Genomic DNA, 20,371 nt, shown 5'->3' with positions numbered 1-20,371 from the left:
TATGTAAAGGTGTGTGTTGTGGGTCTGTATAAAAGCCTGTGTAAAGGTGTGTGTTGTGGGTCTGTATAAAAGCCTGTGTAAAGGTGTGTGTTGTGGGTCTGTATAAAAGCCTGTGTAAAGGTGTGTGTTGTGGGTCTGTATAAAAGCCTGTGTAAAGGTGTGTGTTGTGGGTCTGTGTAAAAGCCTGTGTAAAGGTGTGTGTTGTGGGTCTGTGTAAAAGCCTGTGTAAAGGTGTGTGTTGTGGGTCTGTATAAAAGCCTGTGTAAAGGTGTGTGTTGTGGGTCTGTATAAAAGCCTGTGTAAAGGTGTGTGTTGTGGGTCTGTATAATAGCCTGTGTAAAGGTGTGTGTTGTGGGTCTGTATAATAGCCTATGTATGGTATGTAAAGGTGTGTGTTGTGGGTCTGTATAATAGCCTATGTATGGTATGTAAAGGTGTGTGTTGTGGGTCTGTATAATAGCCTATGTATGGTATGTACAGGTGTGTGGTGGGTCTGTATAATAGCCTATGTATGGTATGTAAAGGTGTGTGTTGTGGGTCTGTATAAAAGCCTGTGTAAAGGTGTGTGTTGTGGGTCTGTATAATAGCCTATGTATGGTATGTAAAGGTGTGTGTTGTGGGTCTGTATAATAGCCTGTGTATGGTATGTAAAGGTGTGTGTTGTGGGTCTGTATAATAGCTATGTATGGTATGTGTTGTGGGTCTGTATAATAGCCTGTGTATGGTATGTAAAGGTGTGTGTTGTGGGTCTGTATAATAGCGTGTGTATGGTATGTAAAGGTGTGTGTTGTGGGTCTGTATAATAGCCTGTGTATGGTATGTAAAGGTGTGTGTTGTGGGTCTGTATAATAGCCTGTGTATGGTATGTAAAGGTGTGTGTTGTGGGTCTGTATAATAGCCTGTGTATGGTATGCAAAGGTGTGTGTTGTGGGTCTGTATAATAGCCTGTGTATGGTATGTAAAGGTGTGTGTTGTGGGTCTGTATAAAAGCCTGTGTAAAGGTGTGTGTTGTGGGTCTGTATAAAAGCCTGTGTAAAGGTGTGTGTTGTGGGTCTGTATAATAGCCTGTGTATGGTATGTAAAGGTGTTTGTTGTGGGTTTGTATAATAGCCTGTGTATGGTATGTAAAGGTGTTTGTTGTGGGTCTGTATAATAGCCTGTGTAAAGGTGTGTGTTGTGGGTCTGTATAATAGCCTGTGTATGGTATGTAAAGGTGTTTGTTGTGGGTCTGTATAATAGCCTGTGTATGGTATATAAAGGTGTGTGTTGTGGGTCTGTATAATAGCCTATGTATGGTATGTAAAGGTGTGTGTTGTGGGTCTGTATAATAGCCTGTGTAAAGGTGTGTGTTGTGGGTCTGTATAATAGCCTGTGTAAAGGTGTGTGTTGTGGGTCTGTATAATAGCCTGTGTATGGTATGTAAAGGTGTTTGTTGTGGGTCTGTATAATAGCCTGTGTAAAGGTGTGTGTTGTGGGTCTGTATAATAGCCTGTGTATGGTATGTAAAGGTGTTTGTTGTGGGTTTGTATAATAGCCTGTGTATGGTATGTAAAGGTGTTTGTTGTGGGTCTGTATAATAGCCTGTGTAAAGGTGTGTGTTGTGGGTCTGTATAATAGCCTGTGTATGGTATGTAAAGGTGTTTGTTGTGGGTCTGTATAATAGCCTGTGTATGGTATATAAAGGTGTGTGTTGTGGGTCTGTATAATAGCCTATGTATGGTATGTAAAGGTGTGTGTTGTGGGTCTGTATAATAGCCTGTGTAAAGGTGTGTGTTGTGGGTCTGTATAATAGCCTGTGTAAAGGTGTGTGTTGTGGGTCTGTATAATAGCCTGTGTATGGTATGTAAAGGTGTTTGTTGTGGGTCTGTATAATAGCCTATGTATGGTATGTAAAGGTGTGTGTTGTGGGTCTGTATAATAGCCTGTGTAAAGGTGTGTGTTGTGGGTCTGTATAATAGCCTATGTATGGTATGTAAAGGTGTGTGTTGTGGGTCTGTATAAAAGCCTGTGTAAAGGTGTGTGTTGTGGGTCTGTATAAAAGCCTGTGTAAAGGTGTGTGTTGTGGGTCTGTATAAAAGCCTGTGTAAAGGTGTGTGTTGTGGGTCTGTATAATAGCCTATGTATGGTATGTAAAGGTGTGTGTTGTGGGTCTGTGTAAAAGCCTGTGTAAAGGTGTGTGTTGTGGGTCTGTGTAAAAGCCTGTGTAAAGGTGTGTGTTGTGGGTCTGTATAAAAGCCTGTGTAAAGGTGTGTGTTGTGGGTCTGTATAAAAGCCTGTGTAAAGGTGTGTGTTGTGGGTCTGTATAATAGCCTGTGTAAAGGTGTGTGTTGTGGGTCTGTATAATAGCCTATGTATGGTATGTAAAGGTGTGTGTTGTGGGTCTGTATAATAGCCTATGTATGGTATGTAAAGGTGTGTGTTGTGGGTCTGTATAATAGCCTATGTATGGTATGTACAGGTGTGTGGTGGGTCTGTATAATAGCCTATGTATGGTATGTAAAGGTGTGTGTTGTGGGTCTGTATAAAAGCCTGTGTAAAGGTGTGTGTTGTGGGTCTGTATAATAGCCTATGTATGGTATGTAAAGGTGTGTGTTGTGGGTCTGTATAATAGCCTGTGTATGGTATGTAAAGGTGTGTGTTGTGGGTCTGTATAATAGCTATGTATGGTATGTGTTGTGGGTCTGTATAATAGCCTGTGTATGGTATGTAAAGGTGTGTGTTGTGGGTCTGTATAATAGCGTGTGTATGGTATGTAAAGGTGTGTGTTGTGGGTCTGTATAATAGCCTGTGTATGGTATGTAAAGGTGTGTGTTGTGGGTCTGTATAATAGCCTGTGTATGGTATGTAAAGGTGTGTGTTGTGGGTCTGTATAATAGCCTGTGTATGGTATGCAAAGGTGTGTGTTGTGGGTCTGTATAATAGCCTGTGTATGGTATGTAAAGGTGTGTGTTGTGGGTCTGTATAAAAGCCTGTGTAAAGGTGTGTGTTGTGGGTCTGTATAAAAGCCTGTGTAAAGGTGTGTGTTGTGGGTCTGTATAATAGCCTGTGTATGGTATGTAAAGGTGTGTGTTGTGGGTCTGTATAATAGCCTGTGTATGGTTTACAAAGGTGTTTGTTGTGGGTCTGTATAATAGCCTATGTAAAGGTGTGTGTGTGTGTGTTGTCCCCTGGATAGCTGGCGTACCTGGGCTTTCTGATGCTGTACTCGTTTGTCGTTCTGGTCCGGATGCCCGAGTTTCCGTCTCCTCAAGAGTGGGTGGTCATCCTCTACATATTCACCTCCGCCATCGAGAAGATACGAGAGGTACGCTAATGCTGCTCCCTGCATCAATATGATTATGTTCCAATTGGCACCGTATTTGCTATGTAGTGCACTGCTTTTGCCATTTGGAATGGACCCTATGACTTCATTTATATGAGAAGGACAAGACACTTACCCAGCTATCTTTGTCTCTCAGAGGATTCAATACAATTTAGTTCAGTTCAATTTGCTTTAAACAAGGTCCTTATTCTTCTAGTTGACGGTTTAAACAGAGAAGTACTGAGTCTACATTCACGTTGATAGAATATCTCTCCATTTCTATCACTTTGTTTCCATTGTTGATTTGATTTGAGCTCTGAGTTCACTCATGTCCTATTGTCTGTTGTGTTTCTTTCTTTGTAGATGTTTATGTCTGAAGCTGGGAAGATTAGCCAGAAGGTTAAAGTCTGGTTCAGTGACTATTTGAACCTCTCAGACTTCCTGGCTATTGTCACCTTCTTTGTGGGCTTTGGATTGAGGATCGGAGGAGAGGATGTGTTTGTCCCAGGCCGGACTGTGTATTGCTTGAATATCATCTTCTGGTACGTGAGACTCCTAGATATTCTGGCAGTCAACCAGCAAGCAGGACCGTATGTGATGATGATCGGTAAAATGGTGAGTTCTTTTTTTTCTAATGCTTTAATAATCCAAATTCGTTTTTCAACTGTGTAAAATCAAATCAAATTGTATTTGTCACATGCGCCGAATACAACAGGTGTAGACCTTACAGTGAAATGCTTACTTACGAGCCCTTAACCAGCAATGCTTTAAGAAGTTAAGAAGAAAAATGTGTTAAGTAAAAATGGATAAGTAGAAAAATTGAAAATTAAAGTAACAAATAATTGAACCGTAGCAGTAAAATAACAAGAGGATATATACAGGGGGTACCGGTACAGAGTCAATGTGCGGGGGCACCGGTTAATTGAGGTAATAAACAAAAAAAGAAACGTCCTCTCACTGTCAACTGCTTTTATTTTCAGCAAACTTAACATGTGTAAATATTTGTATGAACATAAGGTTCAACAACTGAGACATAAACTGAACAAGTTCCACAGACATGTGACTAACAGAAATTGAATAATGTGTCCCTGAACAAAGGGGCACATTAGTTTGAGGATGTTTGAGGATGACCGGGCCAACTGGGAGACCAATCAGCACCTGGAGCAACAGAGACTGGATGCCTCCAGGACTCTGGAAAATAACTAATACAAGTGGAAGATATTTTAGATCCGGGCTCTTCGCTGGCCAACCGGTGCCCCCGCACATTGACTCTGTACCGGTACCCCCTGTATATATCCTCTCTTGTTATTTTACTGCTGCGGTTTAATTATTTGTTACTTTAATTTTCAATTTTTCTTGAATAATGTGTCCCTGAACAAAGGGGGGTCAAAATTAAAAGTAACAGTCAGTATCTGGTGTGGCCACCAGCTGCATTAAGTACTGCAGTGCATCGCCTCCTCATGGACTGCACCAGATTTGCCAGTTCTTGCTGTGAGATGTTACTCCACTCTTCCACCAAGGCACCTGCAAGTTCCCGGACATTTCTGGGGGGAATGGCCCTCACCCTCCGATCCAACAGGTCCCAGACGTGCTCAATGGGATTGAGATCCGGGCTCTTCGCTGGCCATGACAGAACACTGACTTTCCTGTCCTGCAGGAAATCACACACAGAACGAGCAGTATGGCTGGTGGCATTGTCATGCTGGAGGGTCATGTCAGGATGAGCCTGCAGGAAGGGTACCACATGAGGGAGGAGGATGTTGTCTCTGTAACACACAGCGTTGAGATTGCCTGCAATGACAACAAGCTCAGTCCAATGATGCTGTGACACACCGCCCCAGACCATGACAGAACCTCCACCTCCAAATCGATCCCGCTCCAGAGTACAGGCCTCGGTGGAATGCTCATTCCTTCAACAATAAACGCAAATCCGACCATCACCCCTGGTGAGACAAAACCGCGACTCGTCAGTGACGAGCACTTTTTGCAAGTCCTGTCTGGTCCAGCGACGGTGGGTTTGTGTCCATAGGCGACGTTGTTGCCGGGGATGTCTGGTGAGGACCTGCCATACAACAGGCCTACAAGTCCTCAGTCCAGCCTCTCTCAGCCTATTGCGGACAGTCTGAGCACTGATGGAGGGATTGTGCGTTCCTGGTGTAACTCGGGCAGTTGTTGCCATCCTGTACCTGTCCCGCAGGTGTGATGTTCGGCTGTACCGATCCTGTGCAGGTGTTGTTACACGTGGTCTGCCACTGCGAGGACGATCAGCTGTCCGTCCTGTCTCCCTGTAGTGCTGTCTTAGGCGTCTCACAGTACGGACATTGCAATTTATTGCCCTGGCCACATCTGGTGTCCTCATGCCTCCTTGCAGCATGCCTAAGGCACGTTCACGCAGATGAGCAGGGACCCTGGGCATCTTTCTTTTGGTGTTTTTCAGAGTCAGTAGAAAGGCCTCTTTTTGGTGTCCTAAGTTTTAATAACTGTGACCTTAATTGCCTACCGTCTGTAAGCTGTTAGTGTCTTAATGACCGTTCCACAGGTGCATGTTCATTCATTCTTTATGGCTCATTGAACAAGCATGGGAAACAGTGTTTAAACCTTTACAGTGAAGTTATTTGAATTTTTACTAATTATCTTTGAAAGACAGGAGTTTGTGCATGTAGGTAGAGTTAGTGTCTATGCATAGATTATAAACAGAGTAGCAGCAGCGTAAAGAGGGGTGTGGGTAGCCCTTTGATTAGCTGTTCAGGAGTCTTATGGCTTGGGGGTAGAAGCTGTTAAGAAGCTTTTTGGACCTAGACATGGCGCTCCGGTACCGCTTGCCGTGCGGTAGCAGAGAGAACAGTCGACTAGGGTGGCTGGCGTTTCAATGCTGACATTTCAATGTATATCTAAATGTTTTATACATCAGTGATAATGTACATCAACATATTTTATATGGTGATGATAATGTCAATGTCTATTACAATTGAGTTGTCAGTTCAATTGTCTATTACGATTACATTTATATTATGTATAGAGCTGACGATGTACAGGTAACTGCCAAAATAAAGAAAACACCAACATATAGAGACATTGAACACTAGTCACTTTAACAATGTTTACATGCTGTTTTTACCCACATTTAGAGCCCTGCACAGTCATTAATCTGAAGCCCTACCCATGCTCGTGACGTTCAGGCCTTACCCTACCCAGGCCCGATTTGCTTCTGCCAAATTAAGAGCCGGCCCTGCCCGAAACCAGAAGTAACTTTCTCCGTTTAGTAAATCCCTTAGCTGCTTGTCTCTGTCTGTCACTCACTCCCTCCCTGCGCGAATCTCACACTGCATGTACTCTGTAAGTATCCATAGCAACGGCTCCACTGGGCTGCTCTGCTCAATGAAGAGACATAAGAGAGTAGTTAGCTGCTTTTCATCACTCTAAACTCTGACAAACCTCAAGGAACAGTATTTTCTCTGAAATAATCTCTCCTGTAGTATATATTTGACAAGGTTGAACTCAATTTATATGTATATACTGTATTCTGTTCTTGGCTCATCCTATATACAGTAACTATAGCTATACAAATTTTTTATCCATATACTGTCCTTACACACTGAACAATCGCTCAAAGAAACTAAGGGAGGTGCAGGAGACAACTCAATGGGTGTGTCTGTAAAAGGTTGGTTTGCGTAGACTGGGAAATCACTGTGGAGAGCCTTTAAGAACACAAGGTGAGAGGAAGGTAGCCTTTACCTAAATAAGTTGGTCAATGTGTGACGGTAGATCGGATGGTTCTCAGTCAATAGCACATCTCTAGGGTTCCATGCTGGTTTGGTTTGAAAGAGGCTAATGATTGCAGATGGGGGTGTTTTTAAAGGGGTAGCCCCGCCTCTTTCAGGTGGACATGATCTGGTTGATTACATTGAATGAGGTGTGTGGTGACCAATAGGTGGCAGGTTCCCCTCCAGGGTAGGAGGGAAGTGGGAGGAGTTGTTTATTTTCCGGACTCTGATATTGCTCCTTCTGATATATATATTTGTTTTTTAGTTTTGGTTTATGTGTGTATTGTTATTGCTAGATTTTACTGCCCTGTTGGAGCTAGAATGGTGTTTTGTTGATGGTGGTGGAAAACGCTGTCTCAGGCGCCGTTCCAGAATCTCACATTAATGTTCAATTGGGTTGAGATCTGGTGGCTGAGACACACACCCTTTAAACCCCCTATGCTCATTTGAGACCCCTAATTGGCAACTGGGCATTTTTATTTGGATGTTAATAGCTTAATTAACTCAGGAACCACACCTGTGTGGGAGCACCTGCTTTCAATATACTTTGTATCCCTCATTTACCCAAGTGTTTCCTTTTAATTTGGCAGTTACCTCTATATGTCAACATGTTTTACATAGTGGCAATAATGTCTACTATCAACAACATGTTTTGATAGACTACGGGGATCCAGCACCGGTTCTTTTCATTCTGAGGCACCGTAGCTTTGAGTCCGGATATTCTCAGTATTTCCCGGGAACTTGGACGTTTATTCTCAGAACTTAGACCTGGTTAACTCCATGCACATGCCCTTAATATAGTGGTGGTAATGTCTCTATTCATACAGATAGCTGTTTTATATTGTTGTGATAATGTATAGAGTAATGTATATATTCCTCTAGGTGGCGCTGGTGTTGAGTTATGGCATGCCCCAGAAAGCCATCCTGTAATATGTGTGTGTGTGTGTGTTATTCCTCTAGGTGGCCAATATGTTTTATATTGTGGTGATCATGGCGGTGGTGTTGTTGAGTTATGGCGTGCCGCGGAAAGCCATCCTGTACCCAAATGAGGAGCCCAGTTGGACGCTGCTCAAAGACGTGGTCTTCCAGCCGTACTGGATGATGTATGGGGAAGTGTATGCGTATGAAATCGACGGTAAGGAAGACGAGCCTGTTATAAACGACTACGATGGTAAGAGTTTTCTTAAGGATTCTCACCACGGCATGAGAAGCTGATTAGCACTGGAAATCAATCAAAAACCCACGTTTGGTCTAATCAACGCGTCCTGCACCGCACCACACAGTCACCTCACACAGTCACCTCACACAGTCACCTCACACAGTCGCTGTGTTTAAATTAGTTTTATTTCCAGTACAGAATGAGACCCTCGACCCTTGGTTGGATAGGCATAGTGAAACATATGCCTTTCTTAAGTAATCAAGTCCTTAGGAGGCAGGGGCTAGGAGTTGATTGTGGACACAGCCAGTCGGCCCCTGTTAGGGGAGGTATAGCCAGCAATGGTAGAGAACAGCAGCTTTTAACCAATCAGGGATTTAGTTAAGATTATTGTGTCCAGATTTCTCTTGAGGCATGTCAAATGTAAGTGATTTGCTTAAAGTACAGGCTCAGAGCTTCAACATGGCGTATCTTACACTGTAGTTTGAGTAAACATGGGAGTCAGCATGGCACTGTCCTCCAGAAAGTAGTCTTTCTACTTAAACCCTGCTAAATTCAGGGCAGCAATGTGTTTGAGAGCTGTAGGAACACTTTTTCCATAGCTTTATCTTTCCAAAAATCTGTGATAAAGATGATCTGTGAACTTACCAGAGAAGAGCCCATTCTGTTATAGACAGAAGCCTGTGACATGACAGACCAATCAGGGATCATATCTTGGCATACCCAACCTCACAATTATCTCAGCCAATCGTGACTAGCCAGGAAATATCCTGTCTTTCTCTCAGTATAGCTCAGTGCTTTCTCCCTGACTAAACTAGGCACATTTTACATTTTTATTCATATTTACCAATCCCTTACAAGTTGTAATTAAGGCACATGAAAGTTTACATTTACATTTAAGTCATTTAGCAGACGCTCTTATCCAGAGCGACTTACAAATTGGTGCATTCACCTTATAATATCCAGTGGAACAACCACTTACAATAGTGCATCTAAATCTAAATAAGTTCACATGTTCAAGAAGCCATTTCTGCAACAAAAAAAAAAACGTATTTTGAATCGGCCCTACTGTGAAGTAGGAACCAGCGTCAAATGCCTCAGATCCTGTAACATTTAGTAAACATTGTTGTACACATGGGGGTAAATCCTAACTTCCAGTTAAGGTGACTTTTCACTTAGTCTCCAATTGACATCATTGCGTGACTAAGTGAAATTCATATTTGCTGCATAGAGCACATTTGAGATAGTGTGTTATGATATTTACGGAAGATACATTGTGTAATATATAATAATCGCAGCTACCTGTCTCGCTCATCAGACTCAGGGAGTTCCACCACAGTTGTGTGGGAGATATAGCGGCTGTGGGAAGAGACTACCTGTTGATACATAAAACAGAATGTATACAGTAGCTGTAGATACTGTGCAGTATAATGAAATGTTATTCAACAAATTAGATGGTAGTCGCTGGTTTTACTGACCCAAATTATGTTTACTCCTAGACAAAAATATAATCATCTGTAGAGACAAAGACAGTAGAAAGCTTAATCTGGCTGTGCAAACCAGTCCATGGAGCTTAGAAGTGTGTGTGTGTGTGTGTGTGTGTGTGTGTGTGTGTGTGTGTGTGTGTGTGAGAATGATCTACACCTGTCACTGTGTGTTGTTTGGGATGTGTGTGTGTTTTTTGTGTTGGGATGTGTGAAGCACCGTGTGTGTCTCTGACCCAGTCCCCTCTCTCCACAGTGTGTGCCACTGATACGAATGTGAAATCCCTGTGCTCCACTTCAGCGTGGATCACTCCTTTCCTACAAGCAGTCTACCTCTTTGTCCAATACATATTGATAGTTAACCTTCTCATCGCCTTCTTCAAGTAAGACTACACACACAACGGTGTTCCACAGAGCGCTGTTCTGTGACCAATACTATTCTCATTATTCATTAATAACATTATCATGTTTTTCCCCAATTTTCTACATCACTGTGTATCTATTTTTGCCATCTCTCTCTTCTCCTCAGTAATGTGTACCTCCAAGTGATGTCAATCAGTAATCTGGTATGGAAGTACCAGAGGTATCATTTCGTCATGGCCTACCATGAGAAGCCAGTCCTCCCTCCTCCCCTCATCCTCCTCTCCCACCTAGTCTCTTTCTTCTCCTGCATCTGTCACAAGAGGAAGAAGGACAGTCACTCTTACGGACCAAGTACGGGATCTACCATTTATTGCTCTAAAATGCGGATATGACCACTTGGTGTTCAGAGAGAACAAGAGAGGCCCTAGTACTGAGCCCTGGGGGACACCAGTAGTGTATGAACAGACTATAAAATGTATAGGTGTCTCAGGGATCTCTAGTTTATCAGCAAAAATATATGCAGCTACAATAAGTTATTTGAAATGTGTACCAGTAGTTACGTTGATCTGTAAAAGAGGTGAAATGCCTTGTTGAAACTAGAAAGCTCGTCATCCTCTCCCTTCCCATCTCCCCATCTTTCCTTCCTTCCCTCCCTCCAGAGTTGTTTCTAACGGAGGAGGATCAGAAGAAGCTCCATGACTTTGAGGAGCAGTGTGTGGAGACGTACTTCCATGAGAAAAACGACCAGTTCCACTCAGGGAGCGAAGAGCGTATCCGCCTCACCTCAGACAGGTAACTGTTACCATAGTTACCATTCACCCCAGTTTTTAGTTGACCCTTGCATTGACAGTAACAGTTATAGTGTGTATATATATATAACATAAGAGGATTAGGAGGTTAATTGAATAATGAATATTGAACTCTGTGGCAACAGATTTGTTTCTCCTTTCTCTCCTCAGGGTTGAGACCATGTGTATCCAGCTGAAGGAGGTCGGTAATAGAGTGAACTTCATCAAGCGTTCCCTCCACACGCTGGACTCTCAGATCGGCCACCTTCAGGACCTGTCAGCTTTGACCGTGGACACCCTAAAGACCCTGACCGCCCAGAGGGCCTCTGAAGCCAGCAAGGTCCACAACCAGATCACCAGGGAGCTCAGTCTGTCCAAAAACTTTGCCCCCAGCCTGGCCCCCACCCCCCAGGACCCTACCCCCCAATCCAAGGGGGTCAAACGCAGCGTGGGGGCCTACTTCGGTTCCTCCTTCCCCCAGGTGTCCGGGGTGGTGGTGGGGGGCAACATGGCTGATTCTCTGTTTGGGAGTGGGGTGGACCCAAACCCGCCACTGACTCTCAGTCCCCCAGAGCAGAGAGGAGACTGGACTGGGCTGGGGCACCAAGCTACTGCTGCTATAGAGGCTGGATCCTCCACGGGTGGCAGTGCCAGTCACAGTGCCTTCTCCCTCTGCCCAGCTCTGGCGCCCCCTACTGTCAGTCCTCCAGAGCTGCGGCTACGCGGCCACTCCTTCACCCAGTGGCAGCTGACCCGTCCAGTGCAGGTGGGCATCTCCGACTGCCCCTCCAGCCTGCCCAGCGTGCCCTCTGCTAGGGCTGCTTTCTATGTCAGCTCTACCCCCTCCCAGCCCTCCGTCTCCAGCCACCCAGAACTCAGCCTGGATGGGCCAGACAAAGACAGAACCTCTGCTTCCACCTCTGCCTTTGCTGTAGAATTTGGTGCGTTTGTTGGTAAGTATAACTGTGAGGAGAAAGACGAGGACACTAGCTGTGTGTACCCCACTGTTGTTGTTGTGTCCAAGACTTCTGACATTGCTCACCCCGTTTGCTTGCCTGCTTCCATTGAGAAATGGGAGGCAATTGGTGAGGAGGGGAGGTGTGAGAGGGAGGGGAGGGCAGAGGGGGAGGGGTATGTGAATGAGGCATTTTCTGATGACGAGGGAAGACCCGAAGGAGTTCTGATGGATGGGCAGGGCAGAAATGCTGAGCTTCCGTTGGCTCCTGAGACCGCCCGTCAGGCCGCCCCCTCACCGCATGCCGACGCTCACAGGAACAGCCCCCTCCCTGGCTGCGCCCTGGCCCCTGCGGTGGTGCCCAGGAGACCCCGCGGCCGTAGGAGCAGAGAGGTGGGGTCCTCAAGCCCCATGGCCCAGCCAGGGTCCCCTCAGCAGGGGGAAAGAAGGACTGAAGCCCCCCTGAGAAGTGACAGCAGGGAAACTACCAGAGACAGAGGTTTGAGTCTGCCTGAGTTTAAGTTGGCAGTGGGCAAATGTCAGATCACACTACCTTTCACCTGTAACACACCTTTTCCTAACCAGGGTGAAGTATGGTTGTTAATGGTCTAACAGGGTGGTATGGGGTCTAACTAAAATGAAATAACCACAGGTGTGTTCTCAAAATTCAAAAACCCTGAGCATAACCTGATATGGCACCATGCTCAATCAAGACTTCATAATAAACCAATCAGTATGGCACCATGCTCAATCAAGACTTCAAAATAAACCAATCAGTATGGCACCATGCTCAATCAAGACTAGACTTCATAAACTCATAGCAACAACTCATTGTCATTCACCAGTAAAACATACACATTCGATAACAGTCAATAAACAGTCGCAAACTTTAAAGAAAAACCTGGGGTACCGTTACAGTGGCTTGCGAAAGTATTTACCACCCTTGGCATTTTTCCTATTTTGTTTCCTTGCAACCTGGAATTAAAATAGTTTTTTTGTGGGGGGGTTGTATCATTTGATGTACACAACATGCCTACCACTTTGAAGATGCAATTTTTTTTTTATTGTGACACAAAGAAATAAGACAAAAAAACTGAAATTGAGCGTGCCATAACTATTCACCACCCCATGTCAATACTTTGTAGAGCCACCTTTTGCAGCAATTACAGCTGCAAGTCTCTTGGGGTATGTTTCTATAAGCTTGGCATATCTAGCCACTGGGATTTTTGCCCATTCAAGGCAAAACTGCTCCAGCTCCTTCAAGTTGGATGGGTTCCGCTGGTGTACAGCAAGCTTTAAGTCATACCACAGATTCTCAATTGGATTGAGGTCTGGGCTTTGACGAGGCAATTCCAAGACATTTAGATGTTTCCCCATAAACCACTCGAGTGTTGCTTTAGCAGTATGCTTAGGGTCGTTGTCTTGCTGGAAGGTGAACCTCCGTCCCAAATCTCTGGAAGACTGAAACAGGTTTCCCTCAAGAATTTCCCTGTATTTAGCTCCATCCATCATTCCTTCAATTCTGACCAGTTTCCAAGTCCCTGCCAATGGAAAAACATCCCCACAGTATGATGCTGCCACCACCATGCTTCACTGTGGGGACGGTTTTCTCGGGGTGATGAAAGGTGTTGGGCTTGCGCCAGACATAGTGTTTTCCTTGATGGCCAAAAAGCTCAATTTTAGTCTCATCTGACCATAGTACCTTCTTCCATATGCTTGGTCAGTCTCCCACATGCCTTTTGGCGAACACCAAATGTGTTTGCTTATTTTTTTCTTTAAGTAATAGCTTTTTTTCTGTCCACTCTTTCGTGAAGCCCAGCTCTGTGGCGTGTACGGCTTAAAGTGGCCCTATGGACAGATACTCCAATCTCCGCTGTGGAGCTGTGCAGCTCCTTCAGGGTTATCTTTGGTCTCTTTGTTGCCCCTCTGATTAATGCCCTCCTTGCCTGGTCTGTGAGCTTTGGTGGGCGGCCCTCTCTTGGCAGGTTTGTTGCGGTGCCATATTCTTTCCATTTTTTAATAATGGATTTGATGTTTCGGATATTTTTTTATAACCCAACCCTGTTCTGTACTTCTCCACAACCTTGTCCCTGACCTGTTTGGAGAGCTCCTTGGTCTTCATGGTGCCTCTTGCTTGGTGGTGCCCCTTGCTTAGTGGTGTTGCAGACTCTGGGGCCTTTCAGAACAGGTGTATTTATACTGAGATCATGTGACAGATCATGTGACACTTAGATTGCACACAGGTGGACTTTATTTAACTAATTATGTGACTTCTGAAGGTAATTGGTTGCACCAGATCTTATTTAGGGGCTTCATAGCAAAGGGGTGAATACATATGCATGCACCAGTTTTCTGTTTTTATTTTTTAGCATTTTTGGAACAAGTCATTTTTTTCATTTCACTTCACCAATTTGGACTATTTTGTGCATGTCCATTACATGAAATCCAAATAAAAATCCATTTAAAATACAGGTTGTAATGCAACAAAATAGGAAAAACGCCAAGGTAGATGAATACTTTTGCGAGGCAGTGTATATGTATTCAGAGCTCTGAAACTTTATATAGTCTCACTATGTTGCAGGCCTGTGCTTTGTACCTCAACAGGGACTAGATGAGGAAGAGCGGCCATCGCGCAAATGTGCGTTTTGTATTTTCTGGATGCGGGAGTTCCAATGCAGGCGATGGTGGTCCTTAGCCAGTGCGGTATTGGGAAACAGAGGGCTAGTGTTGCTAGTTAGCAGGATGATGTTTCTTCACAAGACTCAGAGGAAACCCTAGAATTTCCTGGTATCTAGGGTTGCTATCTGAGCTCGAACAAATCTATTTTGTCACATGGTAGCGTACATACATACAATATACATGTCTTTGCCTCTTATGGAGATGGCTTGCTACGCTAGCTAGCTGGTGTTGGCTAGTTAGCGGCTAATATTAGCTAGCGTTGCATCGTACCTTCAGACGGAACCCAAAGGAAACTGTAGAATTGCCAGTATCTAGAGTCGCTATCTGAGAGGTATACTACGATTTGAAACTAGATCTACTCAGACTTTTATAAAGCTAGCCAGCTTCAGTTAGCTTCACATTCCAGCCCAGGCTTCATCCATACTAAGGTGGATTTTGATCATGCGCTAACGCAAGCAGGCTCAGAGGGGATTTCCACATAACACAATAATTTGGATAGGCACTCAAGCTTCCCCCTTATGTGGGTGCTAGAAAGGTAAATATCAAGCAAGGTTGTTTCATTGCCCCCATCGTGTTATGTGGAAATGCACTGTCAGTATGTTTTTTAACTACACTTGTATACTGCCTCACAACGCTAGCTTCGCCCTCGTGTGTGTGTGTGCTAGGTAGTGCTAGTGGTAGTGCTAGGTATCAACAGCCAATCCAGTAGGGACGCCGCGATATCGCAAAGTATTTGCAACAAGTTCCGGTTTCCTCATCTTTGGTCCCACCCTGTTCACGTCCCTCGCCCATGCTCGCATTGTCCGACTGTCCCCCGCCCATTTAGCTTCTCTTCCATTGGAAATGAATGGCTTTTCGTAGTTTCATCGCCCACGTTACTTCTGTTAACTGTACGTCCATGTTGCACATGGCTAGTCGAACACCGAACTCTTAATTGAGACAATGTTCACAGTTTTATTTCTGGGGCTGAAATCAACATGAAAGAAAAGTTATTTTGCAAATTCTGCAGGCTATGCTTTGAAATAGGCTTTTAGAAGTGCTGTTTTTATTAAGTTTCGTTAATGCTGTCTTTGTGCTTTGGAATCCTTATCAATGCACAAGCCCCTTTTTCCCTACCTATCAATAAAATCATTTTAGAAAATCATACGAACGTTTCACTGTGCGTCAACTTTCAAATGCATGCTGTGATTACTAAATGTGTAATGTGATAGGTATTTTTTAATATTACTATAGAAAAAAAATACAATTCAAATTGTATAAAATAGTTAATCAGTCTTCCTCAAATGAAGGGGATGACAACGTAGTCTTGGCGAGAGGGAGGGAATCGAATTTTATTGGTCCTCAACTCGCGGCTCAGACACTTCATTCAGGATAAATGGAGTTAGCCCTGAGTTAGCCTGCCCCTGATCAGGTTAGTTCTGAAGGATTCGTTGCCATATAAATCTACCTGGCTAAAAGATGAGCCACTAGTATGACCGGTTATCCAAAATGTAACTCCGAGTTGACCACACTTACCTCGCTAACTCCTCTTTGTAGTATAGGGCTCTGGTCTCGTCACTCAGTCATCAACTCTTCTTAGCTACTTATACAGTTCACATGCTAGTATGCTACATATACAACAGCTATTTACATTACAGCTAAACGGTTACAGCGGTCTGCCTTAAACTGGGAATCAAAATCACCTCAGAACTAACTCTTGTAATTTGTTCCCTTCACTTTCCCTACGTACCCTCTGATTTGGCTAAGGGGGACCTTTTAAAGGCTCTGCATGGTCAATCCTACGTCTGCATTGGCCATGTAACATTTATGGTGATACGGCCTATGCAGAATTCAGGGCATTCATACTTCTTGCGCTTCGTCAAGAAGCGCAGAGCTGTTGTTAAGGAAGTGAGTTTGTGTTTATACAGGACTTCCCGCCCTCACCTACCATCAACCATTCAAGTCAATGCGGAGCTATACGGAATTTACAAAATTTGAGAGGCGCACGGCAATGCGGAACTCAATTTGGCCTCTGCGTGCCCCCCGGAGGCTCTGCAATTGCATCACACCATCCATACGGCGCCTCCGACCACATTTGCGGATCAAGCATAAATTGGCTTTTAGTCAGCAACAGGGAAGAATGCTGCATTCATAACCAAGAGGAAAGGTGGAAGGCCTATTTACCTCATACACTGGGAAAAAGCGGGGGAAAACAATTGCCCCCTTTCGTTGAAGCCATGCAGTTTAAGGCTGATCGGGATACTGCAGGTTCCCCCATTATAATCAATGGGAAAATGGCAATCTTTGTGCTCAATTTTGGTGATAACATTTTTTATCCAAAATAATCATAGTACGAATAATTTCTTCTATTAGACAGATGTATGTCCTTGAACCGATGTATTGTTTTAAAATCGCACACAGAATACGTTTTTAAGTAATTGATTCAAGGACATACATCTGGTGTAATAGAAACAATTATTGGAATTGCACACAGAATAAGTTAAGGATAATTTATTTGCTTCCGGCAGCCTGCAGTACCCTGGACAACCTTCAACTTGAGCTATTCAGAGGGGGCAGTCGTTCTCCCCTAGTTGCAGCCGGCAACATCACTTCCTGGAGTAGCTCAAACTGTGCATGTTATGTCTTGAGAATCCCCCAATTTAGACGACATCTTAGCAAGCTAAAACTGACTTCCTCTGCTTCAAATGCACCATTTTAGTCTTCACATAGGAATGAATGATGTGACGTCATCATAGATGGCATTGTTCATTCGTATACAGTCATTGGTAAAGATCCAGTTGAACGCACCTCCAGATCATAATTTCTAATGGGAAACTTGTCTATCATCCCTGAGCCACGACTTCTCTCACATGCTGACCTCCCACGTCAACTACTAAAATGTAACAAATATAACAATTATGAATTATTCGTAAAAAGACATTTATTAATATGTGAACGCCTCCAACTGGTAATTACCACCTTTCTACTTGGTTATGAACGCAGTAGTGCACTACATAGGGAGCAGGGTGTGATTTGGAACATTGCCTGGGCTGTAGGGTGCTAGGATCAGATTGGTAATTAACTCGTCGTTGTTCTCTCAATTTCAGATTTGTCTCTCTCTTTCTCTCTTGCTCTACCTGTCAATTATTATGTCAACCTTTTGTCTTGTCTAACGTCATTGTTGTGTTGGGGTGTTGGCCTCTGGTTGAAGGTGACAGGGTTGTGACTGTTTCACCATGTATTGATTGATTGGTTGAGATTTGCAACCTTTCCTGAATTTGTCTGTATTGGTTTAAGGGTTTGTCACATGGAAAGGTTGAGGTACCTACCCTCTGTCCGTCTGTCTTCCAGTGACTGTCCCAGAGGTCTAAGATGTTCTCTCTAAGGCACAGAACCAGGTTTGGCCAACCCCTGACCTGGATCAGGGTTTGGGTCAATTCCATTTTAATTCAGGAAGCTATCAAATTGAAATGAACCCCAACAAAAAAGCCTGCAGCTCTGCAGCCTTCCAGGACAAGTGTTGGCCACCCTTGGTGTGATGCTGTCTCTGTATCTGTCTAACAGTGTTCCGGTCCTCCAGGTCATAAAGACAACCTGCACCTGGACCTGCAGCGCTCCTTCCCCAGAGACATCTCCTCCACAGCCGCCGCCTCCAGACAGCTCAGCCCAGCCACGCAGCACAGGGAACAGGTGAGAGAGTATGTGGGATTATGTGTGTGTTCCTCCTCCTAGGTATTGAGACAGTTATTTACATGCTCTTAGTTCCCGGTTGGGAAGTGGTTGTTGGTTGGTTATGACCATTTAAAAAACAGAACCTGTTAGTTCTAGTTCGGTATTTCTCCCAGGGCAGAGGGTGGAGCAGTTTATTTACATGAAACATCACAGAGGCACTTCCACAGAACAAACCAGAATTCCTCAATGGATTCCTGTTCAAACACATTGTCCCCACAAATCCTAACCTTAGCCTCACTATGTGAAAAACAGGGAAACTGATCTCATCAGCTGAGCCCAGTAGGAGGAAGTTGCTCCTAGATACTGATGCCAGTGTGTCTTTCTCTCGGTCTACAGGGTCATCCTGAAGGCCAAGGTAATATGAGGACGGTCAACTCATATGCTGGCTTCACTGAGTTTGACCGGAGTCCCTCCTTCCTCCATCCAGACTCCTGTAAGTCCAGGAAGATAGACCTGTGCTGCTAGACACATGAATACACTGCAGAACCCTGACAAGACCTGCCAGAGGTCACAACATGTATACTATGTGTGCTAACTGAAAGTGTCTTTGATTATTGTGTGCAGCTCTGAGTAAGAGAGAGAGGAGCGGAGTGTCAGCGGAAGACATCCTCATCCACGAAGACCCCAGAGCTGCACTACTACTGGTGAGAACTGTTCTATAACTGACTGTACCACTGACTGTACGACTGACTGACTGTACCACTCACTGACTGACTGACTGTACCACTGACTGTACGACTGACTGACTGTACCACTGACTGACTGACTGACTGTACCACTGTCTCATCCACCTCTGGCCTGCTCGCCTCCCTACCTCTGAGGAAGCACAGTTCCCGCTCAGCCCAGTCAAAACTGTTCGCTGCTCTGGTACCCCAATGGTGGAACAAGCTCCCTCACGACGCCAGGACAGCGGAGTCAATCACCACCTTCCGGAGACACCTGAAACCCCACCTCTTTAAGGAATACCTGGGATAGGATAAAGTAATCCTTCTAACCCCCCCCCCTTAAAAGATTTAGATGCACTATTGTAAAGTGGTTGTTCCACTGGATATTATAAGGTGAATGCACCAATTTGTAAGTCGCTCTGGATAAGAGCGTCTGCTAAATGACTTAAATGTAAATGTAAACTGTCTGATGTCTCACACCCTTCAGGTCCTGAAATCACTACTGACTGACTGTACAACTGACTGACTGTACAACTAACTGACTGACTGTACAACTAACTGACTGACTGTACAACTAACTGACTGACTGACTGTACAACTAACTGACTGACTGGCTGTACGACTGACTGTACGACTGACTGACTGACTGTACGACTGACTCACTGACTGTACCACACACTGACTGACTGACTGCACCACTGACTGACTGACTGACTGACTGACTGACTGACTGACTGTACCACTGACTGACTGTACCACTGTCTGTATGACTGACTGACTATACCACTGACTGTACCACTGACTGACTGACTGTACCACTGACTGTACCACTGACTGACTGTACTACTGACTGACTGACTGACTCTACCACTCACTGACTGACAACCACTCACTGACTGACTGGCTGTACCACTGACTGTACCATTGACTGACTGAACCACTGACTGACTGTACCACTGACTAACTGACTGTACCACTGACTGTACGACTGACTGACTGACTGTACCACTCACTGACTGACTGACTGTACCACTCACTGACTGACTGACTGTACCACTCACTGACTGACTGACTGTACCACTCACTGACTGACTGACTGACTGTACCACTCACTGACTGACTGACTGTACCACTCACTGACTGACTGACTGTACCACTCACTGACTGACTGACTGTACCACTGACTGACTGTACCACTGACTGACTGTACCACTGACTGACTGTAGGACTGACTGACTGTACCACTCACTGACTGACTGACTGTACCACTCACTGACTGACTGACTGTACCACCCACTGACTGACTGACTGTACCACTCACTGACTGACTGACTGTACCACTCACTGACTGACTGACTGACTGTACCACTGACTGTACGACTGACTGACTGTACCACTGACTAACTGACTGTACCACTGACTGTACGACTGACTGACTGTACCACTCACTGACTGACTGACTCTACCACTCACTGACTGACTGACTGTACCACAGACTGTACGAC

The 20,371-nt window shown here is 44.6% G+C and overlaps 1 protein-coding gene across 4 annotated transcripts in view; it reads left to right on the top strand.

The window, feature by feature from the left end:
- The window catches only part of trpm7 (transient receptor potential cation channel, subfamily M, member 7), a 115,062-nt gene that overhangs the window by 73,840 nt on the left and 20,851 nt on the right, over positions 1-20,371 (top strand). For all 4 annotated transcript variants that reach the window (XR_006762136.1, XM_045708037.1, XM_045708035.1 and 1 more), the window contains exons 20-29: positions 3,176-3,304; positions 3,665-3,916; positions 8,026-8,200; positions 9,962-10,088; positions 10,235-10,419; positions 10,728-10,860; positions 11,028-11,809; positions 18,050-18,159; positions 18,538-18,634; positions 18,766-18,845. Coding sequence is in view for 3 of the 4 variants with exons in the window: in XM_045708037.1 (XP_045563993.1) it covers positions 3,176-3,304; positions 3,665-3,916; positions 8,026-8,200; positions 9,962-10,088; positions 10,235-10,419; positions 10,728-10,860; positions 11,028-11,809; positions 18,050-18,159; positions 18,538-18,634; positions 18,766-18,845 (2,070 nt within the window). In the remaining variant the exon portion in view is untranslated. The remainder of the gene's footprint in view (positions 1-3,175; positions 3,305-3,664; positions 3,917-8,025; positions 8,201-9,961; positions 10,089-10,234; positions 10,420-10,727; positions 10,861-11,027; positions 11,810-18,049; positions 18,160-18,537; positions 18,635-18,765; positions 18,846-20,371) is intronic.

The sequence above is a fragment of the Salmo salar genome, chromosome ssa26 (genome assembly GCF_905237065.1).
Source record: "Salmo salar chromosome ssa26, Ssal_v3.1, whole genome shotgun sequence".
Classification (NCBI taxonomy): Eukaryota; Metazoa; Chordata; class Actinopteri; order Salmoniformes; family Salmonidae; genus Salmo; species Salmo salar.
This window is presented reverse-complemented; position numbering and strand designations above follow the sequence as displayed.